This window comes from Anas platyrhynchos, chromosome 1, assembly GCF_047663525.1.
Source record: "Anas platyrhynchos isolate ZD024472 breed Pekin duck chromosome 1, IASCAAS_PekinDuck_T2T, whole genome shotgun sequence".
In the NCBI taxonomy this organism is placed as follows: domain Eukaryota; kingdom Metazoa; phylum Chordata; class Aves; order Anseriformes; family Anatidae; genus Anas; species Anas platyrhynchos.
In genome coordinates, this window is record NC_092587.1 from 128,053,952 (window position 1) to 128,079,359 (window position 25,408).

Here is a 25,408-nt window from a genome sequence, read left to right on the forward strand (position 1 = left end):
GGAGGCGCGGTGGGTGAAATAAAGACAGCCCTGCCGAAATCACTGCGTCCCCGCATCCTGTGTCCCTACACACCTCACCTATCCAACTGCTGATGTCGAGATTATAAATAAATAAAGACATTTCTGGCGGATGCCCTCGTCTTTAGATGGAGTTTTTCTCCCCCAAAACAAGACATCTTTCACAAACATGCACGATACTGTTAAAATTCTTGGAAAAATAAAAAAAAAAAAAAAGAAAATTGGGACCCTTCTTTACCATTGCAGACTTCTGAAGGTTTATGAAGGTTTAGGATATCTCCCCTACGCCAAATCCATTAGATACTAGAAGGAGTTACCTATAAAGATGAGGTACTTTGAGGGAGAACCACAGTACTTTGAGTCAAGACCCACAGAGTTCCTGTTGGCTGTAAGCCCTTACTGACATAAAATCCTTTCTAAGGCTTGTTTTAATCAATTTGGGTGCCAAAGAAGTTAGCGTGTGTCAGGCAGCAGGAGCATGTGAGGGAGCCCATTCCATCAAGCAGAAGTATATTTTCAGCAGTAATTCTTTTCACACAGGAACTGGCAGGCTTTTTACAGTTGATACAGTGACAGTGACAATTTTAATCATTTTGAGCTTCCAGCTTCCAAACTCAGTCACAGATCTCAGATGCAAAGATTGCTTGCTATGTTATTGCCCTCTGAAGAATACAAATGTGAAATTGAACCAAATAACAGTTTTCAGTATTTTCTCTTACACTTATCGTTCTCTTCTGATGTCTCTTCATGTGTTTTGGTAAACTTTTTTTTTTCCTTTTTTTTTTTTTTTTCCAAAAATGCACTTAACAGTAAAGTGCATATCAAAAGTACTTGAAATGAATATTCCAGTCTTGCAAGTAAATACAAGTATTCACAGGAGAATGAGGACACGTTTGCACTTAAATCCTTTTAACAGTGCTTCTGGAGATTGCTCATATGAGAGATGAGCAGCTATAGACTATATACTAACAGCAGACAAGACAATTGGGTATTTTTCATTTTCCTTTATTTATTTTTAGGATATAACTAAGTATCCATTTGTAAAAATCTTTAGTCATCAACTTTCAACATATATTTTTAAAATGTAATATTACTAACTACAACAAAGTTGTGTGGTTGTTACCGTACCTATGGGTAATCTAACTTCATGAAGTCAGCCTGACACCTCTCAATTACTTCATTACCTTCGTTGTGTTGGGGACTCCTAGGCAACTTGGTGAAAAATGAGTTGCTTCAATATTTGTTTAAAAACATCAGCAAGAATACTATGATGATAACTAGAACTAGATGCATAAAAATCTTATCAATGACAATTGAGAAACTGTGAAATAAAGGTAGTTTTTTTTTTTTTTTTACAGTATTTGCAACATGTAAATCAGGGAGACAACTATTGAAATGCAGCACCAAATTTCATTGTGTCCTTTTTGGCAGGATTGCTTTTATTGTAAGTGAAAATGTCATGATTGCTTTTATAAAATTTTTCAAGAAACTATGGACTACAAGATTTTTTTTTTTCTGAATATTTTCTCCCTGGTACTAGGTAGAAAACAAAATTCTTCCAGTGTTACTTTGCACAAAATGACCAATCGAAAATGAAAATGGAGGAGGGAAACAGAAGGAAAAAAAAAAAAACAAACAACCAAATCACCACTTCTATACTTCACAGAATCCTAAAATTAAATGATGGCAATTAGGGGAATTGACCTGGAACCTCATGTGGACAATACAGTAAACACATACTGGCTTAACATACAACTGTAATTAAAATATTAAATAAAAAACAAGATGTCAGGATGCACGAGGAATGGGATGAGAAGCAATACAGAAAAATAAAACCCGCATGTGTCAGCTGGGTGGTGCATTCACCTACATGCTTGTTGTGTATGTCACACGTCCATCCCTGAACAAGGATGCTGAAGGTCAATGAGCTCTAAGGAAAGCCAGCAAAAACAACTACTTGGGGCATAGAAATGCTCCTGTGTGACGAGTGGAAAGTTTGAAATTGTTTGGTTGTCTCAGGAAACCAATAAGCAGGACACGATGAAAAGGAAACAAACAAACGAACAAACAAACAAACACAAACAGGTTCTTTTATTTTTCTTTGTAGCACAGAGTTCAGTTAAATTACAAAGTGGTATGTTTAAAGCCGGTAAGAAGATAATCCCCCCACGTACATTAATAAATTAATTTCCTCATAATTCCAATGAAGTCAGGGACAAGACCAAAAAAAGAACTGGACATTTGTATTGACAGGAATTACAGACAGTTATGGGTTATTGCAAATGTTTTTTGAAAGAGAATAGAAATGTCATTCATGGGTGTCTAAGGGCAAATCTTCTGATCACTCTGATCAGTCAGGGGGTCTGATTAACCCTTCTCTGCCTAATCAACACTCATCTAATCTTTTACAGCAGCCGGTACTGAAATCAGGATACCCAAGGCAGAGGCTATGCTTGCAGTAGTGAGTTGAACCTTGTTGCAATTGTCCCCCAGCACCAAGACCAACAGGATGCAGACCATGCTCCACCATAGCCCAGGTGCTTGGTCTCTGAAGGTGGGTGGGCTCCACTGGGCTCCACTCAGTGGCCAGGAACGAATGGAGAGAAAGCCAGTTGGCTCAGGGCAAGCATTTTTAGGGGTCTTTCTAGAAGGTTACCTCTACAGGCATTCAGTGTCAGCATGAGCTCAGGCACTGCTCAGTGGACTAACGCAAACAAAGCCAGAAAGACCAGAAGTGTGCCTGTTTTGATGCAGGTGTGTTTCCTCCTCCTTAAAGATCCTATGCTCCAGTATTTTTGCCTGCTTAGGCAATGGTTCCAGGTCTTTCATTCACATTCCCACTACTTCTTTGAGGCCACGTCCAACCGAGAGAGATTATTGTTTCCACATCCAGCCTAAATGTATGCAGAGGCTTCTCTCCACCCCGGCAATGCTCTTACAGTAGCACTTTTCATCCGCCCAGCACATGATGGGCTTGAAAGTCCTGTTATACATGGTACAGGATGCAAGCTGGTGATGATACAGCAGAAGCAAAACTGTTTGATGTTTAAATTGCAGGCATCGAAGTCAGACGAAAGAGCACCTGGCCGGCCAGCATTAACATTTCTGAACTAGGTGGGAGAAGAAGCTAGATGTAATCAATCTATTCTCTGGTCATTATTTGACTGTTACATTGGGTCATTTCTCCTCAGGAAGGAGAAGATAGAGAGAAACAGTAGCTTTATCTGGCTCTGAAACCTCCTCATTTGAGCATGGAAATCATTGCTTAAGAGAACAAATAAATAAAAGTACTTGTAGAATTAAGGTTTGGTGCATGCATATGATTTAAAGAACCCCCCCACAACATTATTTTTTATAGCATCATATATCAAAGCAGGCATCAGATCTTTACTCCTTTAATTTTATATATAAAACCCATAACTAATTATGTTTTTCTTTTGGCTTTCTCTACTGTGTCAGGACCTCTTGCATGGAAAAAAAGCAACCTTCCTGCCCATGTAGTTTTGGATTAAGCACACTTCCTAAGTATATCTGGAAAGGTTTGTCATAGCCTCATGAATCCCTGAATTAGCACATGAAAACGTTCACAATCTGTCCCATAATGAAAACCATGCTTTTATGAAATAAAGCAAGTGATTCATTCTTCAAGCGAATTTTTGCAGAGTGCTGTCTCATTAAAAATGACAGAGTGACAAACTAATGACAATTATTTTAGTTGCTCCTCCTCTTGCAGTGGTATTTAGTTAGAAGTAACAGCTGAAAAGTACATTATGAGTTTTGGAGTATATTTAGACACACTAGTAGATTTGTCTTTGCATTTACATATATATATATATTTATATATATGAAGACCAAGCACTAAATGACTAAACTGAGAAGAAAATGAAGACATGCGAGTCTTACAGTGTTTTACAGGAATTGCCATTTTCTATATTGAAGTAATGAACTTCAATATAACACAAAGAAAATACAGCAGGAAATTCATTTGTCATGTTGTTAAAAAATAAAATAAAAATCAACAACAGTGATCTGAAAATATTCCAATATTTAAAACAAAGGAAAAAAAATGATTGGAAAGGAGTAGTTCAGAACAAAAATGTACTAGTGGCTAACATCTTTTGATTCTATGCTACAGAACAATTATTGTTACAGAGGTATTAGTCAACATTTACTGAGACACACAGTTTCAGTCCATACAAGACTGGATATTCCTCAAGACAGAAGTCTTAAAGATGCAGAAGCAGGGTGTCCCTGTGTGCCATAAGATGAGCCGGTGGGGAAAAAGACCAATATGGTTGAACAGGGAACTTTTGCTGAGTCTCCAGAAGAAAAAGAGAGCTTTTGCCTGGTGAAAGAAGGGACAGGCAACTCGGGGAGAGTACAAGGAAGTTGCCAGCATATGCAGGGAAAAAGTCAGAAAGGCCGAAGTCCAGTATGAGCTCAACCTGGTCACTGTGGTAAAAACACAACAAAAATGTTTTTACAAATATATTAACAGTAAGAGGAGGACCAAGGAGAATATCCATCCTTTACTGGATGTGGTGGGTTACATGACTGCTGAGGATAAGGAAAAGGCTGAAGTTATTAATGCCTTCTTTGCATCTGTCTTTGCATCTGGCACTACTCAGACCACTTATCCTCAGGGTACTCAGCCTCCCGACCTGGAAGTCTGGGACAGGGAGCAGAATAAATGCCCCAAGGTTCAGGTGGAAACAGAAACCTGCTGCTCCACCGGGACTGTCACAAGCCCATGAGGCCAGATGGGATCCACCTGATGGTGCTGAGAGAGCAGTCACGGTCATCCAGAGAGGTCCCAGATGACTGGAGGTGACGCCCATCTGTAAGAAGGGTTGTAAGGAGGACCCGGGGATCTACAGGCCTGTCAGCCTGACCTTGGTACCAGGAAAGGTGATGGAATTGGTCATCTTGAATGCAATCACACAGCACGGGACAACCAGGGAATCAAGCCCAGTCAGTGTGGGTTCATGAAGGGCAAATCCTGCCTGACCAACCTCATCTGCTTCTATGACCAGATGCCTGGTAGATGAGGGAAAGGCAGTTGATGTAGCCTACTAGACTTCAGCAAGGCCTTCGACACGGTCTCCCGCAGTATTCTCCTGGAGAAGCTGGCAGCCCATGGCTTGGACAGGTACATGCTTTGCCAGGTTAAAAACTGGCTGGATGGCCAGGCCCAGAAAGAGGTGGTGAAGAGTGAAAAACTGCTGGTGATGGGTCATCAGTGGTGTTCCCCAGGGACTGGTGATGGGGCCCATCCTCTTTAATATCTTTACTGATGACTTGGACGAGGGAATTGAGTGCACCCTCAATAAGTTTGCAGACAACACCATGTTGGGGGGAAATGTGGATCTGTCAGAGGGTAGGAAGGCCCTGCAGAGGGACCCGAACTGGACGTCTCAATGGGCAGAGGCCAATGGGATGAGGTTCAACATGGCTAAGTGCTGGGTCCTGTGCTTTGGCCACAATGACCCCACGCAGTGCTACATGCGTGGGGCAGAGTGGAGAAGCAAGGTCTGGGGAGCTGGGGGTCAGCCACTTCTCACAGGTAACTAGTGATAGAACTAGAGGGAATGGCCTCGAGCTGTGCCAGGGGAGGCTCAGGTTGGAAATGAGGAGACATTTCTTCACAGAAAGAGCAGTCAGGCACTGGGACAGGTTGCCCAGGGTGGTGGTGGCATCACCGCCCCTGGGGGTGTTGAAGGAAAGGTTGGACGTGGTGCTTGGGGACATGGTTCAGTGGGTGACATTGGTGGTAGGGGAATGGACCAGGTGATCTTGGAGGTCTTTTCCAATGTTAATGATTCTATAACACATCTGTCTTCTAAACTTTTGCTGAATTGAAACCCAGACCATTATCAGTGTCGAACTCCAGCTATAATTCTACAACTAGACTCTAGACCCAGAGCCTAGTGTAGCTGCTATTGCTTCTCTGCGCACTGATGAGTAACCATATGCACTTCATCCTCCTTTATGTAATAGCTATTGCAAAGTAAAAGTCAATAATATTTGAGTACCCAACAGTTCAAGGATGCATCTCACAGTCACATGAAAGGGGTGATTAAAGAACAACCCTGCACTTAGTGCTATTCTTTAAATGTGTAGGGTTAAAACTGACCAACTGTGCTGTTCTACATACATAGCTCCACCAAACAAAGAGGAAGATAATCAAACAGCAAAGAAAAAAAACTAGTTTTGTGTTCCAAATGAAGTCACAAATTAAGAAGCTTAGTTTACTGACACATTTCAGGAAATAAAAAAATTAAAACTAACTGAAGCTTTAAGAGAACAGCTACAAATATCTTAGTAAAGTCATACATTTTACTACACTTTTTAATTTCAAACGTTTACAGTCTTTTAGTTTCTTCTAAACAAAACTTGTTAATAATATATATTTTTTGCTTTTCCTTAATGTTTTAAACCACTACATTTTCCATTACATTGTCTCTACAATTTAGTATTTTATATATATTATATATATAAGTGCATTTTAGCATCTATTCAATTCCAGTGCTTGGAATGCTGTTGTTAAAAAAAAGCAGCATATTTGCTTATTAAATATGTTATGACACATTTGGGCTACAGAGGCCTACAAAATACACTATGAAAATGAAGAGGTCTATCTGTGTTCACCTTCCTGTCACGTGCAATTAAAACTGATAAACAATTGTAACACTAAACTAAATAAAAGGTATGGAACAGTCCTGAAGACTGTACGGGGTTACCAAAATCTTATTTCAGCTTTCCAGGTTAAAACCAGGTACAGAGATTTGAAAATATTAAGATGATATTTGTTAAGACTTTAAATATCAGAGCTCAGCAAAGTTAAGCCTTGCTACATTATTGCCTTTTCAAATGCAGAGCTACTTAGTGTTTTTTTTTTTAAACTTGCTTTTCATGTGACTCATTAAGCTAAAGCACTGTATGTAGCAATAATCTTTTATGAAATATTGAATTTTATACCTATGACAATTATATAGGCTATGCTTACATGACAAGAAAGACGACGCTTGATGTATAAACTCCATGCAAATAAACAAGTCATGAATTTGAAAACATCAGTAATGATCAGGCTGGTTTTCAAGAAGCTCACACCTTTGAAGGAAGATACTGAGCTCTGAGTCATCCAGGGAAAATTTGCCAGTATCAGAACAACCTGGCTTTTCTAAGTCATATCAGGTGTCATGTCAAAATGTGTAGCAGACATCCTCATGCCTCCAGCTTAAATCTGTGAGCAATTTTATGTGTCGAAATGTAAGAGTAAGCATTAAGGTTTGAATAGTCTAATTTTAGTGAGGATGATGGATTTAACATTTGTGGCCTTTAATTCCAGATGTAAACAGCTCCTAAAGCACCCCTTACTTCATGATTATTTTGCATCTGTTAACTAGGAGGGAAGGTGGGCCTTAAGGTGAAAAACACTATCAAAATAAATTGTGCTTCAGATGATTTGTAGTTGAGAAAATGTATAGCAATAGCAAAACTAATTTCGGAAGCTGAATATATACATGTTTGAGATAATTTTTCATGAGAAATACAGAAGAGCTTCCTGTACAATCTGCTAATTGAAACAATTTTAAATAGTATTTTCTTACAGTAAATAGCAGTTAAAACTATTTAGCTCTTTTTGATTCCCACAGAATGAACATCGAGTGAATAATTACAGCTATAATCTTTTCAGTCTCTTTCCAAAAGTTTTCTACAGAATTACGTCATTAAGACAGAGCTTTCTGCACGTAACACGGCTATAATTCAATTGTACTTAATGGCTCCTACTTCATTTTACCCATTTGCCTTCATACTTTGGACTTTCTGAATGCTTTGTCATGGTTTGTGAAATTGATGACAGAACATTAAATTTTCATTTATATACATAAAGAAACTGACTTAATGATAAAACTATAGGAAAAACCCATACACCTAATGAGGATAAAAAAATCCTTTAAAGAAAATTTTTTATTTAAATTCCACATCTTAGACACTGTGACAAAGTGTAGTTTTGAAAACTGCATTAAGTCTGAAACTTTTGTCCCTTACCATGCCCTCCCTCCAAATAAATGAGCCAATTTTATACATATCTACAGTATTTAATAAAGATATCCAAACCAGCCAAAGTTCTACATAAATGTTTCAGCACTTAAAAAGAAACGTTTAATTTCTTCTCACTCAGCAAAATTAAATGGAAACACAGCATTTATCCAAATAAAGAATGCATTAAACTGTTTTCCTCTATGGGAAAAGGCAGTATCTTAATATGATGATTTAATAAAAACAGGTTAACTCGAGAAGGTAGAAACTCTGTTCTTGTTTAAATGTTTGCCAGTTAATCATATCTGATCAATAACAAACCAGTACTTCTTTTGGAGTCTGAATGAGTATTTTAAACATTATAAGTTATTTGATAGGGTATTCTATACATTCTTTGGCTATATATGTTAAGGAAGTTAAATACACATGAATGCTACTAACTACAAGTACCTTAAAATAATACACATTTACAGATTATACAGGGATCAGAGTGCAAGCACGATACAAGCGTTGTTTTGAGGGACTAAGTTACAACATCCATTTTTACATCCCAAACTGAAGGCTGTAGACAACCTTAACTTGAGATTTTTAGATTTAGAGATCTCCTTGCAGAGCTTCTTGGCCGGCTAAGAATGCCTCAAACTAAACTGTTGCTTCATGGACTAACGTTATCATTTTCAATTATTAGATATAACCTGCAGTGTCTGTCTTTTTTCTTTAAAAGAATGAAGAAGTTCAGAAATTGCTCATATAAAGAACAGAAATACTGGTTGTATCCCAATATGGAATTATAACAATTTTAGATTCTTTTACGTCTTTTGAAGATCTTTAGGAAACAAAACATGAAAGCAGAAATCCATGTCAGTTTTCAGAAAAAGTTTAGAGTTATAGTGATTTTGTGAAAAATGCTTAACTTTCTTCTTGCAGCATTTCTTCTATTTCTTTATCCCAGTTTTCATCACGTTTTTCTGATTCTGTCACCACCTCATACTCTTGAAGCTCTTGCTGCAATTCCTTTTCCCAGTCAGCAGTCTCTTCTGTGAGAGAGAAATTATTTGTGAGAAAAAACTTGACAACATAAAATGTTACTTATTTATATAAACTGAGACGAATTTGCACTGAGTTTCACTTATGTCCCTTGAATTTTATGGATAGTCTTCTTTCAAAACTAAAGAAACCACAAGATCAAATAATCATCTTCTGACTGACCACAGATAGGAATTAGTTAATATAGTCATCTGTATTCTTGTGTACACACTATAATAAAGAAAGATAAAAAGCAAATATATAGCTTAGCTGTAACAAGCATCCATTTGCTAACTTGTTTCCTACAGATTTCAGTTTTTTTTACTATTAATGGAATCTCCCTGCATGCTTTTAAATCTAGGGGGGATGTGGAGGGAAGCTGTGCTATTTAGAAAATGAATGAAGTTACAAAGTTGGTTGAATATACTATTAAGGAAAAAAAACAGGATCAAATACTGTGGATAATTTTGTAGCAAAGCAATTATTCTCCTCACTGACATTTTTAACTAGACAAGCCCATTTAATCCCAGTTGAAGGTAATCATATTTCATACTTCAGGGCAAAAAAAATGAGTCAGAAGGCACTCCTGTGTTTTTAATCTCTGTTTAATTAACTTTGCCTATGATACGTAAGAGCATGGGGGAATAAGTGGGTGTTTGATGTGTTACTTGTTGGTTAGTACTTCAGCCTAGAAGGTGGGTAATTCTACAGTCTAAGTCAGTAAGGCCAGCTAAGATTTCTTTGAACAAATTACTCATTAATGGCTTATTGAAACAATTCCATAAAAAATTTAGATGCAAGCTTGGCTACATATTGGAAAAAATAGCAATTTCAAAAACCAAGGATTCAGCAACATCCATAACACAATGAAAAATAACTTCTGAAAAACGTATTATGATTATCTACTTATAAAAGTGTCTTCACTGAAAATAGTTCATTGAGTATGGCCAGAGCCACGTCATTATAGATTATTTTAATGCTATTTTACATCAATATTAGTTCTTCTGAACCACGTTTTTTTTTTTTTTTTTTTTTTAGAATAAAGACTGCTTTTTTTCCTTCTCATCATTGTGAAAGCTATTTGTTGAATGTTAACCATTCCAAACACATGTAAACCTTTTGCAGCAAAGGCACCTGGCAAACTCATAGTCTGGTGCAAATACTGACTTTTTGGCTGGCATCACAAGAAGCCTGACTTCCAATACTGTACTCTACCTACAGTAAAGAAAAAAACACATGCACATAATGACCTATGAAAAAGAATGGTAGACAAAACAGTACTTCACTGTCACTTTCATAAAACAGCCACCTGAGAATTGTTAGTTACTTTGGACTTACACTCTTCACAGATAACAACAAGACAGGCTGGTGGTAAGAACTACGATTATTTTCTTTTTAAATCAACCTATCTTAGAATTACTGTATTTAAGACACAGAAGTTTTACCTTCTACTACCGAAGTCTCTTCTTTCTTTTTGTCTAGCACCAGTTGTTCCATTTCTTTTCTTAGGTCTTCCTGATTCAGATTACAGGCATCAAAGGCATCACTCACAAATTCTGATACACCTGGACTTGTGGAAATCTCTTCCTCATCCTGTAATAAGATAGTGTTGTAAAAGCTTACCCCAAAAGTGGGAGGATAGAATGTCACCAATATAAACTTATTCTCATTCAAATGACTGCCTTTTAGTTACAGCCGGAAAAAAAAAAAAAAAAAAAAAAGACAGCAAACCAAATGCATCACCCTGACAATTCTTTGTACAGTTAAGAACAGTAGACATTTACTCTGAAAATGATCTGCTTTTCATCCTAGCCGCCTTTCTGCATTCTCTTAAAAACTTTAAAACTGTTTTTGTAGCATTCAGAAACAATACCAAACTCATAAATAGTTTAGAAAAGTACATAAGACGTATACTAAAGTTTGACCATTAATTCAGTAACAGTTTTCTACACACAAATAAGATTAAGAGGAATCTATTCTTTAGAAATGTTTCTAGCTTAATTTAGTCCATGGCATATTATTGCCAAGTGAATGCACAGTTCTGCTTCTGCCAAGAGTTTTCTCTGGCACTGATTTTACAATCCAGAAATGAACAAGGGTCATTAGGTGTCTAAGGTAAAGCTTTCTGCAGTGTCAAGCAAAGCTCTTCTTGCTATTGCAACAAAATAATGTTGCTATGGCAATGCATAATTTAGATTTCCAGCACTTAAGCTTGACGCTGCTGAAGAGTTGGACAAAACGTTGTACACATTTTTATGAAGGTATCCACTGTGTTTAAATAGAATGCAAACCTTCTACTCTGAACATTTTTGAAATGCTACTCCGAAGACTAAAAAAATCTTTATTATAATGTACAGGATACTAATGAAAGTATACCTCAGATAAATTATTATTTCTTCTACTGAAAATTAATACTATGGCAGAACAGCAGCAAGCTAGAACTGGACTGTCAGATATTATAATAGTTTCAACTTACTCAAAAGGATGCATAATTAACTATGAAATAACAGTTTCACGTAATAAATGCCAGATAAATATGTTTTTACCTCTTGAGATTTTATCTGAGGCTTTATTGTAACAGGTGGTGTTTTTGGCCGTATTGTTTCTAGCAAGAGAGAAAATCATAGATTACATGTAAATACATACAGATTTCATTTAATCAAACCGCTATTAAATATAGAAGGAAACATTGTATTTTAAATTTTAATGAATCCTGGTGGTTAGCGGTTGAATTCATCTATAGGTGGTAAGGCATTTGCAACAAACACAAAACCTAAAGAAGGAAATTTCTGATCTTAATTAACTATGGCAAATTCAGCAAGCCATTTACCTATTATGAATCCAAAGTTAAATCACCGGAACCCCTCTGCCCAATTAAGCAATCCAAAGAACCACATAAGTAGGAACAGCTGGAAATGGGGAAAAATGTTTTCTATAAAAAACTCACAGATTGCATCACACTCTGCGAGATCTTTCAAGTACAAAGGTGTAGACTTCCTTGGAAAATACAGGTACCACCTACCATGGAACTTATCAACCTTCCCTGCTTGGGTACTACTATTGACACGGGTATCAGCTCTTACATACAGCAGACTTATCTGCATGCATACCCCTAAACCCACACAAGAGCGCTCCGGAGTCTCACCTTCTTTCACTCAGGCAGAAGTCACTGAAAAACATAAACCCTAGGAGCAGGTTTCCTAAAACTCACTGCACATTGTCCACGTAGCAGCATGGTACTGGGAAGACAATGATTGTTTACAAGGAAATACAGATCTTTTTCTTGGTAGATAAATGAACTCCCCAGCTTTCTTCCTCATGTTACTAGAGGGGTAGAGGGTTAATAATGAGATGGCTGCAGGAACAATTAACATGCTGGACAGGTTGTAGTAGTGATGGAGTGCTTGCTTAGCAGTTTATTTGTTTAAACGTGCAAAGCAGCTGTGAGCTTGCAGCTGTGTTTATTGCAGTGTAGCCGGGTGGACCTTTCCTGCTTACTCAGTGATTTCTGAAGAGGGAATTTTTTCAGGTTTAATTTCTAAAATTAAGATCAGCTCTAATTAAAATAATTCTCTAATTGGTAGCTGTCACAGCTTATACAGCTCATCTGCTAAACGGCCACTGCTCTGTCACATCCTCTTTTCTCCTTCCCCTCCCTAAATCTTCACAGTATCTGTTCTTGTACCCAACACCATGTCCAAAGAGGCTTTGCTATTCTCAGCCATGGGAGGCTGTGGAACACAGCACTAACACTTCGCTGCTCAATGATGAGTGCCCAAAGCACTGGGCAGGAAAGGTGCCTCAAGCTTCACCTCCTTCTCTCATGCAGAAGCAGCACAGCACTGCTGTGCTGGGCCATGCACCAGTCTAATGCGACTAACATACCATTGGCACTGTTCTGCATCTACTGGCCTGGCGTCATCTCCTCCACTGCTGATGTGCTCTCTGCCCATGTGGTAACTTAATTCCCAAGTAAATAGCTCTGCCTGAAGGAGCAGAATCTAACATTTTGTTATAGAACTTACGTGCATATAGTTTCCAGGTCAGAACATGAAAAGCTTTCAATTTTTCCTTTTTTTCTCCTTTGCATGAATCATGCTAGTTAAACTTTGTAAAAACAACATGTAAGGAGGAGACAGATGGAGATAAAATGAAGGCAATTAATTCTTTTTTGTAGATGTTGCCTTTATGAGACACTGAATATTATGAAAAGTTACCAACAGGCAAGTAATTCTAGTTTTACAGCCCCCCCCCAATTAGGGAATCCAACCTTCAGAAGTCATGTAAAACAACACCAACACAGATGATTCAGAGCTCCCTACACTTATGAAGTCTTGAAATCAAACAAAACATATTTACTATAGTTTAGTATATGTATCTTTGCCATTACATAAAATATAGCCACTGGAAAGGTTAACTTATCTGCATACCCCTGTAGCAGTCTTCTGAATCATGAGAACCTTCACAGGCCAAAAGATGCTGTATATTTTTTCTCCCCTAAATGAACATGTGTTTTGTTTTCAGTCACAATAGTAAGTTTTACTGGAAGAGCTCTTTGTGTATAATCAAGCAACTTTCTCTAGCAATTTCTAAGCACTTGGATGACTCAAAGATGACAGTTTTGTTTTTCAGTAAGTTCAGTTGCCCTGTTTCTCCTGTAGAGTTGAGACACTTCCACCAGAACAGACATGGGTTGGCAAATTGGAGCACTGAACTTTTTTTTTTTTAAAAAATATGGTTGTAAAGGAAACCTTCAGCACTTAAATAGAAGTTTTTCTGTCATTAATTAAACTAGCCAATCAGTCACAACAGTGATAGCTTTTTTTTCTGAAATTGGTTTACTGAAGCAGTGATATGCAGAAACAGAAATCAAAAAGCTCAGTGGTAAGGGGAAGCTTACTAAAAGTAAACAGGCTTTGCAAGGAATATGCTTATCAATGATAATGAAGAAAATCTTTTGGCAGAACTAATGTTTTCTAGTCTTTCCAAATGCAATCAAAAGGACTAAGAGGCAGTAATAAATGAAAGGATTCAATATGAAGATGTACTGCAAGGCACTACAGAAACCAGAGAAAACAGTCACCACTCTTAATAGTCTACAGTATAATCCTATCAGTTGGTGTAATGAAAAATCCGAAGGAAAGGAAATGTAAAAAGGAATCCAAAAGAAAAAAAAAAGTTACCACTACCAAAAACAAAAACATGCCAAACCCCCGAACTCTCAAAGAAAAAATAAAGACATCCAAGAAGAAACAAAACGATATAAATGCATTTAGATGGCAGTTAGGTGCAAAGGTTTATGAAACAGTGAGAAACCCAGCGATTTCCTGAGTTGGATGGCACCTATACAGAGTAACAGTAAACACGATTTGCTCATACAGTATGACAAAAATGGGAGCTGAATGTGGTGAGACTGTAGGAGTGCTATGACATGAATGGTTAATTAGGAAACAAGCTTAAGCACAGCCTGAACCAGAAGCTAATGACAGAAAATTTCTAGTTTGATAAAAAGTGTTAGTGCAGGGCACTGAAGAGCAGTTCCTTTATACAAGGAAAAAAAATAAAGTTGCAGCTTCCACAAAACCAAATCTTGGGGGATTCTCAGTTAACATTTGGTAAGAAGTGAAAAAAGTGACTTTGTTTTCCTTTTATGCTTTCCTTCCATCTTCCTTTTCTTTGATTTTTTTTTCTTAACCCAGACATCTAATTATGTGAATTTCGTCAAGAATTAACATCTCTGATGCTGTTTTCTCTTTCATAGAGAGTTGATGTTTTTCACTCATCTCAATCTATCCTTCCTTTGTAATTGCTGACCAGTTTATGGCTTCCTGAAGAAATGGCTTTTTGGCACATATTTTGATAAGCATAATGGTTAAAAAATGCATGAACACACAAAAAGTATTTTATGAAAAAATCAAATTCTAAATAATAATAGTTATCAACAGCATTACTATACATCTTGTCTGATTTCCAATTAATGCAATTAAGTATGGAAAAAGTATAAAAAAGGAAGAGAAACGAGGTTCATGGTTTTGGGCAAGCACAATGTAAGGCACCTATGACAAGATGCTAGATTTACATCGGAATACAGAACTACATGATGTGAAAATCAGAAGGGTATACTTTAGTAATCATTGCTAGTAAAAAAAAGTACAGAATTGAAGCTACTTATGCAGGTAAGATTAAAAAGAGAATGTGAATGCAATTGATCAGATGGAGTCTGTCAAATAGACAGATGTAATAGACAAAACCATACAGCACAGCACAAAGGGGCAGGAGACTATCTGCTGAAACAGTTACCACAGAGGCAGGGAAGGTGACACCAAAATGCAGCACCTTTAGCAGCGTCAAAGTCAGCTGTGAGAATACAGCTATGGAATAAGGACTACACTGGCACCACTCTGCTTTGTTCATTCTAGATGGGGTCTTTGCCTGTGCTAACACACACCCTGAATAAATCCTATGAGAAACAGAATGAGGCAAAGTGACCAAGGCATGCATACACACACAACAAAAACAAAAAAACAATTTGAGGAAACTACAATCCTTTTTTCAAAAGTACCTTCTATGCAACATGCCAGCCCAACTCTGTAATCCCCCAATAACCTTCCCTGCAATCCAAGATTCAGCTGCCTGTATCCAAGGAACCAAGGCCCAGGTGAGTAACCTTGGCTCAGATTGTGTAGAAAGTTACCAAGTTGAGAAAAAAAGCTGTGAGAAAGTCTGTAAAAAGTTAAGAAAGGTGACCTTAGAAGTAGCATTACAAAGATGGGATCATTAGCAGTGTAAAGACTAGAGAGGAAAACTATCAATATGCAAAGGTATATCTGAAAGGGGGGGAAAGGAGTCAGCTTGACACTGATCAGCTGGTTGTCAGTCAGGCTGGCAGTGTTATCAGAACATCAGCACCAGTGGATTTGATGATTTTTATTTATTTTTGATCTGGGGATATGCAAATCTGTTCCAAGGTACAGCACAGGCTTTATCCTCCTGCCCCAATGCCTATTCCTCCTGTAAAAATTCCTTGGAGGTGATGAATGTACCTAGCTCCGGCTATTATTTTATGAGCTACTAGATATCTTTTGCATCTTAGCCAGTAACTTCTTCATACTCTTAAGCTGTATATATATTCCTGCTTGAAGAATTGGTTTGCATACAGGTAAAGATGCTCAGTGACTCAGAAGAAGGTCAGTAAGAATATGTTGCACAAACTGATTAGCACAACTGAAGAAACATATGTTAAGGAGGCTTTTTTATCTCAAGGTTGAATCTTGGATAACCTTACGTAATGATCTTCCTCCATTTCTATAATACACTGCATGCCTTTCCATGTCCTATGTGCCTCTGCCACCACAATAATTTTACCCCAATATCACTAACTTACTTCTGTTTGATCTGAGGACCAAGCAAAAGAACATGTGCTGAGACAAGTGAGAGCAAAGGGCATGCTGGGTTGGCTAGGACCTGTTATCTGTCAGGAGAACCAAAGGTACCTGGGACTTCTAACAGTTCAAAATAGCACACCAGAAACCACTGGTGGTGGAGAGCAGAGTACAAGATTTCATCTCTTGAGAACTGCAGTCTTCTGGCAAAGTTGGCTGAAATTGCAAAACTGGTTAAAAGCACTGGGAGCCCCCTCCCCCCTTCTAACAAACAGAAGGAGTATGATGAGAAAAGTCCTAACTTCATAGAAAATCAAAGATAAGAATTCTGTCACCTGATGTATACAGCATGACTTTAACTTAATAAACTGTGCCAAAACTAATTTCTTCCACACCTGTCAGTTGACTATCCTCTTCTCTGCCTTTGTTCTCCTCTTTTTTTTCTACTGCTTGCTGTTGAGCAGCAAGTGCGGTGAGCTGTGCAGACTGTTTAATCAGGGACACTCTGTAGAAATAATTTCTCCAGAATACCTCCTCCTTTACACTAGAGAGAGAGAAACAGATACTGATTACTACATTTGGAAATGTAGCTTGCTTTTACCATCTAGCAATGAACAAAAGCAAATATGCAAAGGAAAGGGATAAACAGAGCTGCCTCCTGTAAAAAGTTAGAAATTGGTGATATAACAATTAAAAAAAATCCATCATTATAAAAATTCTTGATCTCTTCCACAACAGTTACATTGTCTGTTCAAAACCAGTTTCCCTTGCTTGCAATACCACTGTTTTGTATTCTTTTGTCATTTCTCCAAGGGGCCTATGACTATCTGTAATCATCTCTTTGGGATATCAATTACACCCTTGGATATGAAGTTCTTTGTTGCTGCATTTACCTTTGTTTGGGAAAAATGTTTTCAACTATTTACCACACTAGACGTAAAAAAAAAAAAAGACTTCTCTTATACTAAAAACAAGGGATCCTTAGTAGTTCTGAATTTGTAAGACTTCTATTATTTCCTTTAATTGCTGAACTGCAATGCACACGCAATATCCCATGTATTCGAAACTCGTAGATATAAAATACGTAATGAGGAAGTACAGAAAGAATTGAAGGAAGCAGAAAAAAAAGGAGTAAGTTAGGAATATTTACAGATACATTAAAAGTACCGAGTTAAAGTTACCAGCAAAAGTTACTTACTGTTTAGGGACTAGATCAAACCTCATCCTATTGAGAAGCTGATCTTCTTGTAACATCACCATTGCAACAGGGTACATTTGATCAAAGTCAAAATTAAACTGAACACCTGCTGGAGGATCCCTGAGAAAGTTTCGTTTATCCTTTGAAGAACATGAGATAGTTGTTAACTAATATCAGAAAAAGGTTATTGCATTTCACATACACCACCACCAAATCTCACTTCTGACATAATTCTATTATAGCACAAAGCTGTAAAGCTTTTTTATAAAAAAATGAAAAATCATACTGTTGATCTACTTTGACTCAAGTTAATGCTGAAATAAATCCTGCTTACTTCGCCCAAGATCAATACTGTGACACACATTTAAAAAAAGTATTTTGAAAATAAATAATTTAACAAATGTCAGACAAACTTGCTTTGGAAAAACAAAAGCAGTTTTAACCTTTCCAGAAAGATAAAAATCAGATAAATACTTACCGCTGATAAGGCCAGTATTTGTTGTTGAATTGTCTCTTCTTCATTGCTGTCTACCCAGGGAGGAACTGCTGCTTCTGTTATTGAAAGAAAAAAATATTTGCATTTGTACTACTTTAAAAAAACAAAAGTCACAAAAATAAGCAGACTTGCATCAGCAAGTTAGTTCATTGTTCCTTTTTCCTGAAAAAAGCCTGAGGCATAAGACATCCATAAGATCACTCTAGGCCTGGATCTTTGCTTATCAGAGGTAAATAAAAACTTTAAAAAGTTGCCAATTTCTGTAATTATAAAAACAAAAACTGTGGAGGTTTCTTCAGTGTCAGTTTATTGCCTCTTTGTTTAATTACTGAAGTAAAGCTGTATAATTGGGTAAGCTGCCTGCAAATAGAAATTTCTAGATTCACTTTAAACATGTAAACTTTGTCTAAATTAAAATTTCAAAATACGTATTAGCATATTAATTTTCTGATAACCAGAGGACACCAATTCTTCACCTATGGAGAAAAAGTTATAGATTTATAACAAATTACATTGAATTATACATTGAAAAAACATACTGCAGCTAACCCGATTTACATATTTACAAGAATGTTTCCAGAATAATTCTGTAGAATTACACAGAGAAAATAAACTACTCTAGATGTATACATGTAAAAACCTATTAATCTCTTCACTGCTGATGCCAATTCAGCTTGCGGAAATACTATAATTCATCTGAACGAGTTAACACAACTCTTGTGCACTGAACTATCTATGCCTGTTTGCCTATTCACTTGATATAAGCCAACTTTTACCCACATGGGTTCATGTGCTAATGTGAATGCTAATCCTTTAGGTCATGCTAATCCATTAGGCCATCTCTCTCTCGGTCTTCCCTTTCTTGTCAATGTAGCCACCCAGTTTTATGAAACTTATAGGAATATTTCATCAGATTCCAAAGTTTACTCACAGATACAAGATTACCCATAAAGCCACTAATTATTCAAACAGTAACAAATTATTATATCCAGGTAACACATTAAATAAGATATAACCCAAATGATGAAGCGTAAAGTAGAAAAAAGTGCCTATTTTAAAGTCTCAGATAGATCCACTTGTCTTAATAGTGCATGGGTGGATAACTCATAGGATTTAGATCACAGATAATTACAGAGCAAAAGAGTTATGGGAAAGCAAAAGAGCAATTATGCCTTTAATGTAAGCAGAGCAACTACTCCTACGGTGACTCATTAATATTACAGTGCAACCCCTAACCCGTGTTTTTCATTATGAAAACGTGACGCCATTGCCAAAACTCAGAAGAAAGGTAATCAGCATGACTGTTTTCAATAAATACACAGGCTTAAAATTCAAAACAACTGTAAGGCAGCAGCTTTGCTAGCACACTGATCTTTCAGTTGATTTCAAAAGTTTAATTTAATTAAAAAGACAAATCTAAACTTAGTAGTTAATGCAACAACTGCATCACTTAACATCATCTTCCTATCCCACTGAATATATTGAAGTTCTACCATATAAATGTTTCATTAAACAGAGATCTGATGGATTAGGCCTGGACATAGCTCAATTACCCAGCCCCCAGAAAAATATAGTTTATGCAGTATTGTGTATTATTCAAAATAGTGTACGTTACCTGATTTTTTTGTTTGCTGTTCTTGGACAAACTTCTTTTGTTCCTTCTGAAAGTCTCCAATAATTGTCTAAAATAAAAATTAGGGAACCACAATAAATAAATTCACTTCCTTTGTTTCGTGTCTGTTCAGAAAATGCTTTCAAATGCTTTTCAGTAACACATTTTCGTATCTCTTTTCTCAGGCCCTTTCTGTAAGTTAAAGACTCTTTGTGGCAATCATACATTCTACTTTACTCAAAAATTTAATTTTGCCTTTGAACTAAATGAACTCATTCAAAAATTATATTTATAACTTTATTAAGTTCAGGGGACAAAGATCACAACAGAAAATCCTAGTGTATGGACTTAATCTGAACATCAGCATACTATGCATACCCTTACCTCCTTACATATCAGACAGACAGACTGTTTAGATTTATTTAAACGTGTTTTAAGAAAGACTAAGAACTTAAAGATACCCTTGGTCTTACAGAAAGATTCAAGACTCAAGTAAGAAATATATCCATTGCAATAAATCAGACTTACAAAATTGTTAAGTATGACTTTCAGAAGGTGTGCTTTGCTGAAATCAAATAATTTCTCCGCCTATAATGTTGACAAACTTTCATCACAAAATTATGTTCAGAAATATCCTATATAGAAATTAACATTGAAAAATAGGGAATGGTCACGGAAGAGTTATACACTTGATGTAAAACACCACATTGTGCCTTTTACAGCAAAAGTTTTAGATTTAGAATCATAGAATCATTTAGGCTGGAAAAGACCTCTAAGATACCTGGTCTAACCTTTAACCTAGCACAGACAAGCCCACCATGTCCCTAAGCAAGCCCCACGTCCCTAAGCTCTACATACACACATTTTTTGAAGACCTGCAGGGATGGTGACTCAACTGCTTCCCTGGGTAGCCTGTTCCAATACTTCACAGCCTTTTCAGTAATGATTTTTTTTTCCTAATAACCAACCTAGACTTCCCCTGGCGCAAACTTGAGGCCATTTAAAACAAATTTCATAGACAGGAATGCCATAACCTATGTAACAATGCCAATGTTGTTCTGTACTTGAAAGCACAGGCAAAAAAGAAAAGGCATGTTGCTGGAAGTTAGAAGTGAATACTTAAACTTATTGTAAGACATTTTAAGATACAAATTTTAAGCAGTAATCAAACGGATCAATCATTGTGGGTCCTGCTAGGTATAAGTTACCTGAATTTTATCATTCACAGAATAAAATAATTTATACAGTTAAGAGAAAAGGTTTAGAATGCTATAGAAGCTATAATCCTATTTCTCCCATATGTAAGCTTTTACGTCAAAATACAGACTTTACATTACCTAAAGTACAGAGAAAAGAAAATGAAACTTTAGGCATAAGAAACTGTCACAAAGTACCTACAGCATATTTTGAGTGCTACTACTTGTGTAATAAATGATCTAAGAAGCATATGTGTAACAAATGAACCTTCTTAGTCTATTTTTCCTTTTTTTCCCCAGCATCATTAAAATTATATCGTAACAGAAATTTAGAAGTGTCTTTTGATGATTAATTTGGAAAAAGACAAACATTTATTAAAACAAAAAATGAATCTCACTGTATTTAAAAAAAAAAAAAAAAGAGGAATTCTTTAGTTTCTGGAAAGGGGTGTCTGAGAACAGCAGGAGGATGGGGCTGGCTCAATCTCCTGTGCCTGGCACTCCTGGATGCACGGTCCCACTACAACTGGCTTGGTTTTGGCCAGTTCCCTTCCAAGCTACCTTTGCTCTACAAAAACACTTGCTGCAGAATTAAAGCAATTGGAGCCTACAGCCAAGAAATGGGAGGGCAAGAAATGAATGTGGTGAGGGAAAAGAACAGGACCATAGCAAGGTATTTCATTAGCTCACTGAGTCTTATGAAAACATACCTGTATAGCTCTAGGCCCTTAGTACACAATATCCACACAGCTGACCTCATTCTGAATCTTGCTACAAAGACATTTATGAGACATGCTATAGCATTTCCTCCTGCCACTTAACTGGAAAAAGAAAAACAACTACACATCTCCCAACTCTAATGTCTCTAATTCTTCCAGCCTTTTCCCCTATTTCATCACTTATTGTTTTCTGCTGTTCTTTCTTATTTACATCCTGAAGGAAGTAAACACAGGTGCAGCACCTAGTAAAGCAGAGTTGACTTTTTTTTTTTGCACACATCCCCTGAATGAACATTTCAGTCACATCATTTATCATGACAGGAGATACCTGTAATTGAAATATGCAGTTCCTAAAACCAGCGTAAAGAAATGTTAACCCATGCTGGATTTACACATTACCACAACAGCATGCAAGCAAATCTTTTAGATCAAGTATCGAGAAATAAAATACCTTATCAATGATACTGTCGATTTTTCCTTCTTCTACAGACTTCTTTATGGTCTGTGCTGTTTCAGCAACGGATTCAGATATCTTTTTTGTGGCAGCAGTGGCGAAATTGAAGAGGTAACCTTTCACAGATGAAAAGAACAAGAGCTGAGAAAAGGCATCTTTACATCCAGTTCTCACACTAAAATCACATTTCTAGGTATTAATTTGGATGCCTACTTGAAGTCTTCTTCCAAAATCATTTAACCCAGCTCTGACCTCCAAAGAACTCCTAAAATCCTATTTTTATCCCATTCTAGTTCACACGTTCTCTAGTGACAATGATCAAACCATGTTTGATCAATTTTTTTTTTTTTGTAAAACAAATTGTTATACTTGAATGTTGATTACCAAATCAAACACTCCCAATAGCTCTCGATACACTGCTTTCCAATCAATATTCTGAAACAATAGCTTTCATAATTTCACTTCAGCATTTCTGAGACCTTAAGCAATGAAGTAACTCTAGCAACAGTATTAAAACAATTATATGTTTTAGAATATCAACACGCACAATAAAGTCTGATGAAGTGAGAGAAGTAAATGCATGAAAAAATCTTGGTAAGTAACACTTGACATTCCTTCACAATTCCTTCACAATTCTTAAGACTGAAGCTTGCTCTTGCTGCTTGCCCTTTTCTATTTCCCACTGTGGTGTTCTTCTAGCTCTGTTAGAAACAGTGTGACAATGTTTATTTTTCTAAGTATGTTCAGTGGGAGAACAGCTACAACAATTACTTTAAAAAATAACTAGCATTTTTTTATATGGGCAGTGCTGAAGGGAAGAAAGGTGGCAGGGAAGGAACTATGTAGCACAGGCAGCCGCCTTATATTGTCAGCTTCCAATTAAAGCAGTCAGAACAAAGGCAAGCAGCAAGAGCTCTACCAGCAACCTTCAGAAAGATTAAATAGCAGTTTATTGACAGAGGATCTTAAAAACAACGTTGACACTGTTTATTTCTCAGATAATTACACAATGTCACAAACACTTTATTACGCTTAATCAGATCTATTATTACCGTAATATCACTGCTACGGTATTTACAATGCCAGTAAGTGCCATAGTAAATAATATAATTCTAGGGTTAGGAGGAGGGAAGAAGTAATCGTGGACCTAAATTGCATGGTAGCTACCGAAGTTACATTTGAGGCATTAGTAAGAACACAAAGCACGTGGGACAAAAAGGTCTTTCAGTTATCCGGAACTGACCTGCACCTTTATACATGGGGCTTTCAAAACCAAACATCACTTCTGTTTGAAAGAAACAAATGAAAAAACACCTTTGTTTTCACAAAAATTCAAGTTGCTTATCAGTTAGAAATGTAACAAATAACCTTACCATGTGAAAAAAAAATATTGTTTTAACACATGGTTGCTCACCACTGGTAGAATGAGTTACTTTGGAACATTCATGTCAAGTTCTGGAAAGCTGACTGTTGTTCTCTGAAGCACATGAAACATTCTCTCTTCATGATACCACCGATTTAATACTGAAAAACGGAGAGGCCCAGCCAGCCCTTAAGCCAGCCAGGTTTTTTCATACACAACTTCCTTCTGCAAGGCACAGAATGCTGGCAACCAAACTTCCTGCAACTACTTGCCTTTATCTTTGCTATCTGTTATCAGGCTTTACATCCCATCACACGCTTCGTAAAACAAACACCTATCTTCTACCCTTCATATAGAGAGAAGTACAGTATCCCTCTTGGGACAGTAGAGGAAGCAGCCACCTACTGGATTGTTTCCTCCTGACAAGCTTTTATTGGTTATTTGATGCATCCAGGGAAGCTTCCTTTGCAATGCAATTGTTTTGCATTTGATGTGCAATTGATTTAAGTGCAAAGGACTCTGAAACAATTGCTGCCCGGCAACTTTTTGTTAGTGTTGAGCAAAGGGCTTTTGGCCAGTCCTGAAAGCAGTCTGAAGAGCAAATTTTTTTTTTCTTTCCATTAAGGATGGATGTTCTTCCAATGCCAAGGCACTTATAAAACTCCTGTACGAGGTGGTACTTAACCTTGGAATGGAATTAGTAGTGGAAAAACACTTTGACTTTCAAATGAAGGAGAAAGTTTCGGTTCCTCTTACAAATCTATGCCTGCATTAGGAATAGATACCTAACAATATTCTTATTATTAGTTTGGAATAACAATTTATCCTAACCTAACGACATAATAAGCACAAAAAAAAAAAGAACAAATATAAGGCTTCAGTTTTAGCAATAGAATACTTTTTAAGTGCTAAGGGAGTCTTACAACTACCTTGGTCATTAGTCATGCAAATATTTCTATGGTTATCACGTGTTACAGTAGTGACGTCCAAGTTCTTACAAAAGGACCTTTCCATGACAGACTTTTCTGGTATCACAGGGAATGTATGCGTGGCTCTATTTACCAAAGTTTCTTTATCAGAGCAAATTATAGGATGGACGTTTTCATCCATAACACTCAATACTTATTCTTCTGAAAATTCAAAGTATTTTTGCCTCCTGGATGATCAGAGAGGACAGCAGATTAAGATTTATTTACAACCACCACCGGACAAGCACCTGACCAAAGCACACAGGTAACTTGCTGCGTTTCAGCAACCCAAGACAAGCACATTAAAGCAACTCCTCAGACCAATGCGACAGAAGATCTGGGCACCAGTGAGAACCCCCTTGCCTGCAGGGCTGTGTTTTGGAGGCATTTTACTTAATAATCTACAACAGCAGCGCAGAATCCTAGCCTACAGCCCTACCTCGCTAGGGATAAGCTCCCCAAAATCATCAAAAAGGCATTATTTTCCTAGAAATGTTGACAGAAACCTATATGCACCAGTGCTCCTGCAGCAACAGCAGGACCAGCGGCTAAGCAGGCCGCGTTTGGGCACCGGGTGGGGGTTTACCCCCAGCCCCGGCCCCGGCAGGGCGGACACTCACTGCCGAGTCCCTTGGCCTGGCTGAGGAGCGCCTCGGAGTCCGCCCGCTCCTGGCTCCGCGCGGCTTCATCCTCCTCCTCCTCCTCCTCCCGCTCCTTCTTCTGCTGCTGCTCCTCCTCCTCCTCAGCGGGGCCGCCGCCCTCCTCAGCCGGCAGCAGCCGCTTCTCCTCAGCCGCCCGCTCCAGCCCCAGCCAGCTGCCCAGCCCCCGCAACATGGCGGCCGGCCGCTCAACGGCGGTTAACGGCAGCACCCCACCACCCAACGGCCGAACCCTCGCGCTCCTTCCGCGTACGTCACTTCCGCCTAGGGCGTG

At 37.6% G+C, this 25,408-nt stretch overlaps 1 protein-coding gene across 1 annotated transcript; it reads right to left on the bottom strand.

The window, feature by feature from the left end:
• Positions 1 to 7,971: 7,971 nt before the first annotated feature.
• On the bottom strand, positions 7,972 to 25,408 carry SYAP1 (synapse associated protein 1). The gene is made up of 9 exons (XM_027448010.3): positions 25,096 to 25,408; positions 22,142 to 22,260; positions 19,779 to 19,845; positions 18,146 to 18,219; positions 17,668 to 17,807; positions 16,865 to 17,013; positions 11,634 to 11,692; positions 10,533 to 10,680; positions 7,972 to 9,098 (listed from the first exon to the last, which is right to left on the bottom strand). The coding sequence occupies exons 1-9, from the start codon at positions 25,307 to 25,309 to the stop codon at positions 8,971 to 8,973; spliced, it is 1,098 nt and encodes a 365-aa protein (XP_027303811.3). The 5' UTR covers positions 25,310 to 25,408; the 3' UTR covers positions 7,972 to 8,970.

What these genes read in the sequence shown, in the direction of transcription:
- SYAP1 (XM_027448010.3), bottom strand. Translation starts at nt 25,309, where the DNA reads ATGTTGCGGGGGCTGGGCAGCTGGCTGGGGCTGGAGCGGGCGGCTGAG. An exon ending in ACAGCAAACAAAAAAATCAG is followed by an intron (nt 18,220 to 19,778) that starts GTAACGTACACT and finishes TTTCAATAACAG; the next exon opens with AAGCAGCAGTTCCTCCCTGG. An exon ending in TTTGATCTAGTCCCTAAACA is followed by an intron (nt 17,014 to 17,667) that starts GTAAGTAACTTT and finishes CTCTCTCTCTAG; the next exon opens with TGTAAAGGAGGAGGTATTCT.